At 29.4% G+C, this 12,946-nt stretch overlaps 2 protein-coding genes across 4 annotated transcripts; one reads left to right on the top strand and one right to left on the bottom strand.

Annotated features, from left to right (window-relative positions):
• Window positions 1–704: 704 nt before the first annotated feature.
• LOC124938592 (probable inactive histone-lysine N-methyltransferase SUVR2) lies at window positions 705–5,701 on the bottom strand. 2 transcript variants are annotated; one of them, XM_047479063.1, is made up of 11 exons: window positions 5,570–5,701; window positions 4,580–4,787; window positions 4,430–4,465; window positions 3,781–4,333; window positions 3,053–3,237; window positions 2,051–2,845; window positions 1,687–1,952; window positions 1,489–1,555; window positions 1,365–1,415; window positions 1,147–1,243; window positions 705–1,053 (listed from the first exon to the last, which is right to left on the bottom strand). In XM_047479063.1, exons 2-11 carry the CDS (start codon window positions 4,760–4,762, stop codon window positions 1,034–1,036), a joined length of 2,253 nt encoding a protein of 750 aa, XP_047335019.1. In that variant the 5' UTR covers window positions 4,763–4,787; window positions 5,570–5,701; the 3' UTR covers window positions 705–1,033. The 2 variants fall into 2 exon arrangements, with proteins under 2 accessions (XP_047335019.1, XP_047335018.1); XM_047479062.1 differs by having other exon boundaries at window positions 2,051–3,237.
• A 5,794-nt stretch (window positions 5,702–11,495) lies between these two features.
• Window positions 11,496–12,615, top strand: LOC124939992 (plasmodesmata-located protein 2). 2 transcript variants are annotated; one of them, XM_047480463.1, is made up of 2 exons: window positions 11,496–12,249; window positions 12,322–12,615. In XM_047480463.1, the coding sequence occupies exons 1-2, from the start codon at window positions 11,520–11,522 to the stop codon at window positions 12,453–12,455; spliced, it is 864 nt and encodes a 287-aa protein (XP_047336419.1). In that variant the 5' UTR covers window positions 11,496–11,519; the 3' UTR covers window positions 12,456–12,615. The 2 variants fall into 2 exon arrangements, with proteins under 2 accessions (XP_047336419.1, XP_047336420.1); XM_047480464.1 differs by having other exon boundaries at window positions 12,328–12,615.
• The last annotated feature ends 331 nt before the right edge of the window (window positions 12,616–12,946 follow it).

Below are 12,946 nucleotides of genomic sequence, written 5' to 3' on the forward strand. Positions count from 1 at the left end.
AAGTGTGTAATTGAAACATTTTAATTGTGATAGTGGAATAGAGTTTTTTAACCGAGTTCGACGAAGACGTAGACCAATTTTTGGGTCGAACTTTAATATCAAATATTATGTTGTTGTTATCTCTTTGTAATTGTTTGTTGTTAAATAACTCAGTTATTTGATTGATAATGGAGAATTTCCCTACAAATTCCATGATTACCAAAACAAACCAAGTTTCAAACTTTGGAGTTAATTTGATCAACAAATTACCGATTTCTGTCATAAATAAAATAAAATAAAAACATAACATAAGAACCACAATGATAGAATTGCAAATGTTTGTTAAAAGTTAAAATTTAGGTTATTTTTTTTAATGATTGATTTTGTGCTCTATGATTAAAATTGATTGATTAAGTTAAAATAACAAGTAAAAATTGACTATACAACAAATATTTGAGAATTTGAAAAATAATAACAATGACAATTATTAATCCAGAAATAGTTTGACATTATTAGCATTAAATAGTTTGACACGCAATTTACTGTATCATTAATCCAGGATACGGCAAATTGCTCCACATGAAGCTACTAGGGTTTGAAGAAAGAAAACAGGTCATCAAATGAAATAATCTAGAAAGTTTTTCTTTTCATTTCTTTTTTGGAGTAGTAGGTAAAAATATCCTCAGCTTTATGTAAGTTGTCTTTTTTTTACAAAATTTTAAATGCAAGTAAAATCCATAATTTATAAAACCCAAGAGTAAATATTAAACAAAAATGACAGTTGTAAGCATTTTAAAAACTGATAGGTCTAGAGTAAAGATTAAACTAAGTATCCCAAAAGAGCTTACTACTAAAGCCCATAATCATGAACTAGTTAGAACTAATTCAGAATAACATACTGTTTCAACTTAAACCGCAACAAAATAACAGGTTTCTTCGCTGATCGCTTTGTTTTTGTTTTTATGCAAAATATAGGTTGTCAACAATAGCATCCAAAAGCCAAAAACGCTATTGCTGCTCCTTCCCATAAGACATCAGCTATATTTCAGTGACTTCATTTTCTAGATTTTGATCCTGTTCCAAAAAGTTATAAAACTGTGTCAGTGTTAGGGTTTATAACAAAAACAAGTGCAGTCAATGTTGAAATTCAATTACACACTGACTTACTGCTGTTGCGTTTAATATTCCGGCAGAACTTGCTGCCACAATGACATTTAAAGGCCTTGACTGGATGTTCATGATCATCAAAATCAATACCGTAATCCTGCACTCAAAAAAGTAAAAATGAAATGTGCATAAATCAAAGAACTAGATTAAAATGTACTTAACAAGAGAAAGAGCAATAAACCGGACCAGCCTCCAAGAACAAATGATCAATAACTTACCCAGGTCAGTTCCTCCATCGCTTGCACTTTTCTTGTCGTGAAGAAAGCAAGCTGTACAAAAAGGAGGAAATGAAAAGAAATCACAAGAGTAATATTGATGTGAAAAATGAACAAGATACCATACATGATAATAGTGATGATCAGGTGTCTCCACTTCCACTGGTATCTCAACCATATTGGAGTCGAAACATCTAACAGAATATAAGAAAACAAACCCGTTATATTGTGATTTATGCGAGGAGCAAAGAAAGACAAAAAAACTGAAAATTGTGTCATGGCCCTATATCTGGGGAACATAGATGATGCAGAGTTCATAACTTACCTGTGATTGATAAACCTTGCAACGTTCCCATAATAAGTAGCATCCAAGCATAGAGCTTCTTCGTCTTTTAAGACGCCTTCTGCACCCCAATCTGCATCAAGTAAAACAGGGTATGCATGTGCTTCACCATCTGATCTGGCTGACACTCGCTCAAACAATTCCGCATTTGTCAATATTTCTCCCACATATTCACACACAAAGGCACCCTTTGGAAGGTCCTGCAGTGTGCGAAGGCCCCATCCTTTGCCTCCTGGTGTCATAAAAACCTGATACCAATGCAAATGGTAATGGTAATAGAGGAAATCAATGTTATGCATGGATATTTATCTTTTCCCAAAAAAAAATATAAAGTATTGTGTTTCACCTGCAAATTGATAGATATTCCACGCTGCACAACCCGATTACCACATCGTCTATTGCAGCCACATTTCCACCAGCATTCTTTTATAAACTTCCGTACCAAGTGACCCTTACAAGGTTCAATGATCTCCTCACTTTTCAATCTTTCAAGTGGGCACTCCTTACAGTAGTATTGGCAATTCTTTTGAGGATTACGATTCATGGAGATGCACTCTTTTAAAAGTTCTTCTTTAACAAGACCCTCTATAGTGTACGCGTAATCACCACCAGTATCGCGGGCACATGCGCAAGGTAGCGATGATGATAAACAGTTACCCGAACAAGCTGCACAACTATTATCATCACCAAGTCGGGCCAATGAGAAATTAACATACGCGTTTTGAAAGACCACGTTGTGGGGGATATAACGAAAAGATGGTGGGTTTTCATCATTAACCTCGTTCATGAGTGAAATTACAACTTTTTCGTGCCCATTGGCAATGTCAAGGTCATACTGAATCCTATTATCCCTCCTTTGAACTCCCAAATCAGAAGCATTTTCAGAGCCATTTACTTCATTGGCACTTCCATTCTCCGCAGTTATGTTGTCAGTCTGCTGGCCATCATCAATGTCAGTAGAAGGCAGTGAAATATGATCCTCTACCAGATCAGCGTCAGTAGAAGGCAGTGAAATATGATCCTCTGCCAGATCAGCATCAGCAGAATTAGTTAGAGGTATAGGATCAATAGCCTTTTTATTTCCACCTACTGTATCAGAATGCTCTAATAAACCAGCAGCTTGTGTGACATCAACCGATTCCTGTGATTCATTTGCAGAGTCAGTTCCTAGTTTCAGAAAACATTCACACATATCTCTCATAAGATTGGTCACAGAGAAACTTGGGTCCATGACTTTGTAGGATCTGAGGCAATTATCCTGCACCATTTTCAGAACAGCATCTATACTAGGCATATGGAAATCAGACCTTCCCATAGCTGAATTACTACAAGTCAAAGAAATTTTCACCTCTCCACAGGGTGAGGCAGCTATCTGTATATCAGTAGAAGAAGGGCCATCCCCAATATTTGCAGCCTTCTCAGTTGCACCCTTTTTATTCAGCAAAGTATGTCCATCTTCTTGATTTTCATCTGGACAATCGTCATCTCTAACTCTGTGTTCCTCAAGTAAAGAAACTTCATTGTCTGAAGGATCTGAAATTAGAAAATAAATCAATAATTTATAACTGCCTCAACAGAAAAAGATGATAATAATAACTTAGATTTTTTAGTGGGTTGTTGCAGTCATTCTGTGGTACTACTTGTCCAGCAAACGATTTTTCAAATATACTCAAACTTAGATGACTGACTTACACCAAGGGATGTAAGTAACGATGTTAGTAAGTTTTTCTTAATAGGTACACAGAAGAATTGAACCCCAATAACAGAACAGAGTCCAACAATATAAATATACTATTGATTACTTTATAGAAAATTTAAGCTTGCAACAAATGCAAAATCAATTGTTTGACAATTTGCGAGTATCAACGACACAATCGCCATAAGACACGGAAGAATCGGAAGAGAAGTTGAAATTATCATTGACTTTTCATAGCAACAGTTGACAATCGTTTGTTAGAACATTTGGCAGATTGAAATCTTCAATACTTGTTCAGGGCTAATAAATAAGAAGCACAGTTTCAATGTCCAAAGGGGCAGATAAAGAGTGAGCAGTCCAAACAACGAGATTAAATGCACCTGGATGAATCACGGAAATTGGAAGAACGACTTCAGGCATGCCATCAGTAATTGGTTCGTCTTTTGGCGTGATCAATACCCGAGTTGTATTTAATCTTTTCCTTTTAGATGGTTCTGTACCAGGCTCAGGCTTAGGTTCTTTCAAACACAAAGCTTGGGATGACTTTTGCAAAGCTGAGTTTGTGTCTCCCGACACAGTTTCAGCAATAAGAGGTGCTTTTCCTTTGTCCTTGTAGCGTGCTGTAGGAGAAACTGGATCAGATCCTGTTCCCCTAATGACAAGTTGCTGACTTATGTCAGACGCACCCTTTTGAGATGCCTCGGACTGTTCATGTATGGTCAAAGCTTTTGTTTTGTTTCTAGTCAATGGAGACTGGTTTTCTGGTAACGAGCCTTCTCCAGGTAGTTTGTGCTTCAGGGGAGTTACACCAGTTGAGGGACTAGGGTTATTGATAGAGACTGAGCCATTGTTATCTTGATGCTTTAGACGCAACCTTTTCAAGGGCCGCTCAGTCTCATCAACTTCAGATGCCTCTGCCTCCAAAGTGTTAACCTGTTAACCATAGAAGAAATAAGAAGAGAAAAGAGGACAAACTTCAGTGACTAATGCAGCCAAAACCTTTGCAAATTATGAGGAACATAAACATACATCATTATTTTCAGGGGGGTTCTTTTTTTCTTCCACCTGAAACCAGCAAAAGAAAGAAAAATGAATATAAGATGTTGCTTCTGGACAACAGGGAGAAATGCCTAGTGGAACTCCACTAGGAAATGGAGATGGTCATAAAAAAGAAGATACCTGTGTTTCCTCTTGGTCGAATATAGCGTCGGCAAGGGCTCTATAATTTTCTTCCTCGATCAGTTCCCATTTTTTTTCATATAATTTCAAAAGTTTCTTCAACACCGGTTTCGTCTTCTCCTCAAGGATGCCCAGATCCTTCATCGCGCGAAATGCCTTGGCAACTCTCGGATTTGGAGCCATGACTTTTCTTCCCAGACCACTTTTCCTACAAAAATTAATATAAGTCACAATTGATGTATGTGAGCACAACTACAAATTCATACTACAATCACTGCAAATGGTGGTCAAATGAAGCATTAACAGGTGCCAAATAAAATAGATTCCAAATGTTCAAAACAGTTGGTGAAGAACATTGTCCATGTAATAACTAAATGTACCCAACAAGCATATCATGTAATAACTAAATGTACAATTTTTTAACATTAGAAAACATTGTCCATGTGTTCCACAAAATCAAGAAATATATGTACATATACCTGCAAATAAAGTACATATCAAGAAGATCCAAAACAACCCAACTCAATATTTTCCATTCATCAGTCAATCCCCTAGAACAGACTCAAACCCATCTCGAGTTTATCAAGTGAAAGACCATATGACTAACATCATCAAGTTATTTTTCATTGTCTCAGTATCATTGTCTTCATATTATTCCATTTCTGTTCTTTTAAACGACATGCAATTAATCCAGGTTCTTTAATCTAACAATGCACATCTGACATTGACGTAATCTTTAGGATCTAACAACGGTGAGAGAAGTGTGACTGGTGTTCTAAACATCATCAGAACCCTAGAGGCAAACAAAATAGACGATATTCCATACAGATCTAGCTCAAAACAATCGCTTGAAATTAGGTCCGTCGAATAGTTCTCAAATTAACAAAACCGATCAGTTAACGAACAAAAGAGAAAACCAATTAGAGAATAATCTTGGACATTGCAAGAATATGGGTACAGAAGAAAGACAAATGTAATAAGAAACCGTACCAGTAATTTCGTGAATGAGAACCGGCGGGCGGAGAAAGGTAAGCGGAGAAATGGAGTTTTGAGAAAAGATGGAGTATTTGGAGAGGAGGGGTTTTAGAGAGGGAGTATCTATGGTGGTCAATTGTGTGTTCCCACAGACTACCACTTCAACTTCTTCAAGTCAGAGTTTTTATCCCCTTTTCCATTGTGAGCTTTTCTTACTTTTTTTTTTTTTTTTTTAATTCAGAAATTTATTTTATTTTTATCAAAATATTATTTTCTAAGTAAATTTATATATATGTTGCTCATCTAAAATATATATATATATCATTTTTCAGAATAATTTTATAAATATATTGTCAATTTATGTTATATAAATCTTTTAACATGATTTATATTGAAAATGACTCATTTATCCCAAACTAGGTTATCTACGCGTAATTTACTATTTGAAAACACATAGTGTAGTGAAGTTGGCCCAAACCCATCTCAATTCCGGAGTTCGCGTTTCCAAATAGGGCCAATTAATTGACAACCAAAAATTTCTCTTTCGGAGTTGGCCCCGAACATTGAGTTGGCCCATCTCCACGTAGAAAAATTGTGAAAAATAATTTTGTCTACTTTCATTTCAGTTAAAAATTTATTAAACAAAATTATTTTTTATTGATATTAAAACTCATAACCAAATAAAAATACAATTTTTCATCATAAATTATTAATTTACACATTTTTATGTTTAAAAATATAATAATTTTATCTAAAATCTATTTTTTTAATTAAATGGGTTGTCCTGGTGGACTGTCCTAACCTGTGGGCTGTGGAAGGTGAGTTTGTCGGATTTACCACTTCAGTTTTGCCCGTAAACAAACTTAACAAATTAATTAGGTGAGCAAAATTTGTCGTCTAACCGACTCAAACTCAGAACTTTAAATAAGCTTGGGATATTCACATATTTTGTCATTAGACTATAAAGAATAATTGAGATCGAATTAATACTAACAAACATTGTTGTAATAAATTTTAATACTAATACTTATAGTTTGAAGTTGGATGTGATTTTCTCTATAGAATAAATTTTAGTTTCAAATAATTTCATATAATGATCCATATAACCTACAATTATTAGGCCTTCTTTGGGAGTGTCGGGAGTGGGTTATTTAAAAATATCAAGAAGATAAAAAATGGAATACCGAGAGATGATTTTAAGGAGGTATGATTTTTTTTTTGTAATTTTTTTTAATGATATATATATATATATAATATATTTTAATATTTTAATTAATTAATTAGGTAATATAATTGATGAGAAAATGAAATGATGTTTAATTTGGTTAGAACATGCATATGAGATGAATATTATATTATGAAAAATGACAAAGAGAGGAAAATATATTAAAATTCAATTAATCATTTCTCTGATGAGATAAAAAAATATATTAAAATCATAATTTGGATCTTTGTCTGGTTTCAAGCACACAGTTTTTATGTTGTTTCATACTAAAAACAACTTAAACATGTTGATTTATCAATAAATATTCATTTATAAACTAAAGCTATCAAATAATGAAAATTGTTTATTGTAAATTAACTACAAATATATTATGTAATTAATATCAGATTATCATTTATATAATTGTGTGTTTTTGTTTTTATAAATTATATATTTAATTTATTTGAAACACTTAAAATTTTAATTTAATTTAAAAAAAATATTATTAAATTTGTTAATGTATAACAAAATAGTTTAAAAAAATTATAGAACATTATCTCATCTAATTCAATATTTAATAAAATACTTAACAAAAGAAATTGTAAATAAATTTATAAAAAATAAAAAAATTCAACCCAACCGAAATGGGTATTTAAAAAAAATATATAAGCATTTCTTAAAATTGGTTAAATGTAGTCAACTTTAAATTTAAGTTTCAACTTTTATCTTGTTTACAATAATATTTTACTTTCATAAGATTAATGAAATATACTATGCATATTACATTCAACTTATGCATTTTAATAAAAATATATATGAGATTTGTAACTTATTCCATATTTATTGTCATTTACACATGAGTCTGTAAATTGCTTTTATTGTTTAATTTTAATATCATTTCCTTTTTTTATTTTATTTTAAATACATTAACTAATTTATGAAGGGATTAATCTTTTATTAATAATATATATATAATTATAATGATGCTTAATTTTGAAAGTGTCTAAATTGTCGGGTAGAGAGTTATGGTTAATTTTGATATATATATATGTGAGAGTAAATGGATACTTGGGCCGGATTCTGGGTTGACCCACCCATAAACTTAAAACGGTTAAAAATAAAATTAAAAATGTTATAGGTATGTTTCGAACTCGCAACTTAACAAAACAAGTACAACTCTTTAACCAACTAGGCTATTAACACTTTATATTTTAAATTCAACACCAAATTTGATGAACGTGGGACAATTTTAACTAATTAATTTCTCTCTCTATATATATATAATGATGCTTAATTTTGAAAATGTCCGGATTGCCGGGTCGAGAGCTGTGATTAATTTGGATATATACGTGAGAATAAATGGATATTTGAGTCGGATTTTGGGTTGCCCCGCCCATAAACTTAAAACGGTTAAAAATAAATAAAAAAATGATATAAATATGTTTCGAACTCACAACCTAACAAAACAAATACAACTCTTTAACTAATTAGGTTAATAACACATTATATTTTAAATTCAACACTAAATTTGATGGACGCGAGATATTTTTAACTAATTAATCTATCTATATATATATAATAATGCTTAATTTTGAAAGTGTCCGGATTGCCGGGTCGAGAGCTATGGTTTATTTGGATATATATGTAAGATTAAATTGATATTTGAGTTGGATTCTGGGTTGACCCGCTCATAAACTTAAAACGGTTAAAAATAAAATTAAAAATGGTATAAGTATGTTTCGAACTCCCATCCTAACAAAACTAACAAAACAAATACAACTCTTTAGCTAAACAAGCTAATAACACCATATATTTTAAATTTAACATCAAATTTGATGAACGCGAGACGTTGTAACAATATATTTTTATCCGTGTGCATCGCACGAGAATCTTCCTAGTTTGTATAACCAATCAAGTGTTTTATTTTATTTTGAAAATATTTTACTCAACTTTCATTTAATTCAAGTAACTCTTATGAAAAAATTAAAACACAAATATTAAATGCTTAAAAAATAAAAATATTATTACGACCTTATAATTATATCATACCCTCTAATTTAAATATTTTTATTAAAAATTGAACTCAAAACTTTTAATCTATTAAATAAGATTGATTTACTTTGATTACTCTACAAAAATTAGTTAATGAGTTGAATTTTAAAAATTAATTAATTAATTGCAACTTTTAATAATGAATTGACACATATTTGGAAGAATTGTTGTGGATTTCAAGGGTGAGTTGTAAGTTTAACTAGAAATTTGATTTGGATTTATTATAAAAAAAATTATGTATTTGATCGAACTAATAATGGTTTACTTTAATAAAATTTAGATGAATGTCTAACTAATAATTTATTATAACTTTATATTTTTAAATCAGTTACTAATTTAATTTTTATTTAAAATGTTTAATTATTTTAAAACATTTTAAATTGAATAAAAATAATGACTTTAGTTTAGGCCTTAAAAAATGACACTTAATAAATATATAATTAAAATATATTATTTTAAAAAATACAATATAATATAAATAAGAGCCATTTATTTATAACAAACAAAAATATAGTATAAAAAATATTAGAACACACTCAAAAGACAGTAAGGTTAACCATTAACCATTTAAACAACAGTGAAATACATCATAAACATTATATGTCTATCACCCATTCAACTATTTAATTACTATGAAATTTGTGTAATTTGAAAATATTACTATATGATCCAGCCATCAAATTAAAATTATGTTTTTGGCTGAAAAATCAATTACATTATCTATACTAGTTTTAATTAATTAAACATATTTTACATTTAAGAAATAACCCTCTACCTCATCTCTCATTATTTAACCTTGTAGCCATTTAAATTATATTCTTATTTGTTATTTTTTTTTTAATATTTTTTTCTCTTTTATTTTTTAAATATTTCAATTTAATTATTAACAAAAATAAATTAAATTATATATTTACTAAATCACTTAATTATATAAAATTATTATAGTAACTTATATTTATATTTTTAAGGTAATTTCTCCGCGAAAGTTAATATTGATGTCCTATGCAACTTCTATTTTTTATAAAAAAGAAAAAAAAATATGTATTAGTTTAATATTAAAATTTTAAAAATAAAGTAGATTAACTTAATTGGTTATTTATTTTCTCCTAATTCTATCTAGTTCATATTTGTAGAGCACATGACTATTCTCAATGAATTTGTGTTCTTTTAATCTCTAGGTTTATTTGACCTAATTTGGTGTTTATATATTTAATAAAAAAGTTATATAATTATTAATTTAGTTAAATTTAAACAACTTTCATTTCTTTATAATACATAAATTATTTTAGTAAAAAATGTGTAGAAAAATGTATTTTGACATAGAAGATAAAATAATGTATATATATATATATATATATATATATATATTATTTGAGTTTAATATATATATATATATATATTATTTGATTTTAATATATATATATATATATTAATATTTTTTAAATAATGTATAATTGAATAATGAGTTATTTATTAACAATTATTTATAAAAAAAATATTTAATATTTTTTAAAATGTCATATTTAAATATATATAACAATATATATATATATATGTCATGAGGGTTAGATTATGATAGCTTCTACTTAAAACAAATATATATAATATTAATGATTAAATATTATTACAAACATATAAAAATAAGCTTATGGTTTAAGCCTATCAAATGTAATTCAATATTAACAATCATTTAAATAAGGAAATATTATAAAACTTAACTAACTTTTAATCAATCATAAGGAAACTAACCTTACGATTTTAATCAATCATAAGGAAACTAACCTTACGATTACCGATTACTGAAAATATTTGTTAATTTACGAGTAAATTTGATTTACCATATACTCAACTTATTTAACTTATTTTTGGTGGTACACAGAGTTTGCTCAACAAGTCGTCATCGGGTTAGTTAACTGAAAAAATTAAGATATTTATTTAAAAGTATATTTTTTTAATTATAAAATGTTTTAGTATAGTGATTCAAATCTCATTAAAATTATTATTTTTTATCAATTTTTTAAATTAGACCGTTTTTGTAGGACTGAAATTCTAAAATTCGACGCAAACTCTGATTTAGTTAGTTTATTTTGATTTGGTGTTGTATAAGTTTGGTTGAGCTTATGCCTACAGTTTATTTTAGATTTGTAATAATATATATATATATATATATATATAATTTTTATTAATTTTATTTTAAATATTAAAATAGTATTAAAATTAAAAAACAATTTTAAAATAAATTATATAAATATATTACTTTTTATATTTTGTTATTAATAAAATAAATAAATAATATCTTTTTTAAACAAAGAAGTATGTTTAAAATCATTAAATACAAATTCAAAAAATTACATCTAAATATTTGTTTTAATTTTTAAATTTTTGCTTAATAATTTAAGAGTATGATATTGGTATTTTATTATGTGGACAAAAGAAGAAAAAATTATATATATTTAAATTTATATTTTATTATTATTATTAATATTTAAAAAATAATAATTTAATATATATATATATATTTGTATTAATTTTGGGGATAAATTATAAATAAATAAACTCAGCGAGCGTCAAATGTCTTCCTCTAGGCTCCCAACCGTCATCCATTAATGAAGAGAGTACAATATTAATTGTTTTTTTTTTTGTTCTTTCTAGAATCTTATTTGAAAACACAGTACAGAGGAAGAAGAAGAAGAATATACACTGACTGACATGAATCTCTCTCATTCTCTCTCCTCCTTCCTCTTGTTGTTCCTTTTCCTCTTCATATCTCCTTCTAATTCCACCACCGATTACACATCCCTCGTCTTAAAAGGATGCGCCAATCAAAAATTCCCAGACCCACAATCCATCTACATCCAAAACCTCAATTCCCTCTTCACTTCCCTCAATTCCCAATCCTCCCTTTCCAAATTCTTCAAATCCACCGCCGGCGATTCCCAGTCAGCAATCACCGGTCTCTTTCAGTGCCGCGGTGACCTCTCAATCCCCGACTGCAACAATTGCGTCAACAAGCTTCCACAAATCTCACTCAAACTCTGCGGCGGCGACGCCATTGCTGTAAGAATCCAGCTTGTTGGTTGTTATCTCCGGTACGAAATCGCCGGATTCCGGCAGGTATCAGGCACCGAATTTCTGCATAAAGTCTGCAAACCGGAAGAGGGTTTGGTTCCCAGCGCCGTCTGGACGGCGCTGGGCGAGATCGAGAAAGGGATGATGATGACCGGAGATGGGTTCTATGCAGGAAGCTATGAATCGGTTTTTGTATTGGGTCAATGTGAAGGTGATTTGGGAAACTCTGATTGTGTTGAATGTGTTAAAAATGCTGTGGAGAAGGTAAAGATTGAATGTGGAAATTCAATTTCTGCTCAAATTTATCTTCAAAAGTGTTATATTAGTTACACTTATTACCCAAATGGAGTCTCTCCAAGAACACAATCAGGTAATTTTAATTAGAATTTATAATAAATTGACCATCTTGTTCTAAATTGAGTGTAAAATTAATAATTTGCAGGGACAGGGACAGGACAAAATACCCAGAAAATTGTGGCAATTGTTTTTGGAGGATCTGCATGTTTTGGATTGACAGTTGCATGTTTACTCTTCTTAAGATCTACTTTCAAGAAGAATCAATACTATAAATATTAACTAACCATAGACTATATAATATATATAGTTTGATCTAAACAAAACAACAAGTCTTGGAAATTCCTGTGTTGTGGTTTTTTTTGTCTACTTTTGTTGTTCTTGTGAAAATATTTACAAGTTTGTAACTTGTTAATAATTTAATTTTAGTTTAACTGTTTAATTACAATGATTGTATATATAATGGTTAGGTAACACTGTTTCTATGTTTTTAACATTAATAAATATATAAAACCTATGATTTGGGCTAGAGAAATTAAGTTTTTTTTATACAATAATAGTACTTAAGAGATCAAATTTTTACTAATTTAAGATTGTTTATAAATTAAAAAATATAAAATAAAGAAAACTCAATTATTTATATAAATAAGTGGAAAGGGGAAATAAAAGGATGGTAAGATTTTGCTTTAAGTTTGAAATGGCTTTAATAATTTTCACTTTGTTTTTGCTTTTAAGTCAGCTTTAATTACATAAAGTTTCTTCTTTTTTTTCTT

The sequence above is a fragment of the Impatiens glandulifera genome, chromosome 5 (assembly GCF_907164915.1).
Source record: "Impatiens glandulifera chromosome 5, dImpGla2.1, whole genome shotgun sequence".
Lineage (NCBI taxonomy): Eukaryota > Viridiplantae > Streptophyta > Magnoliopsida > Ericales > Balsaminaceae > Impatiens > Impatiens glandulifera.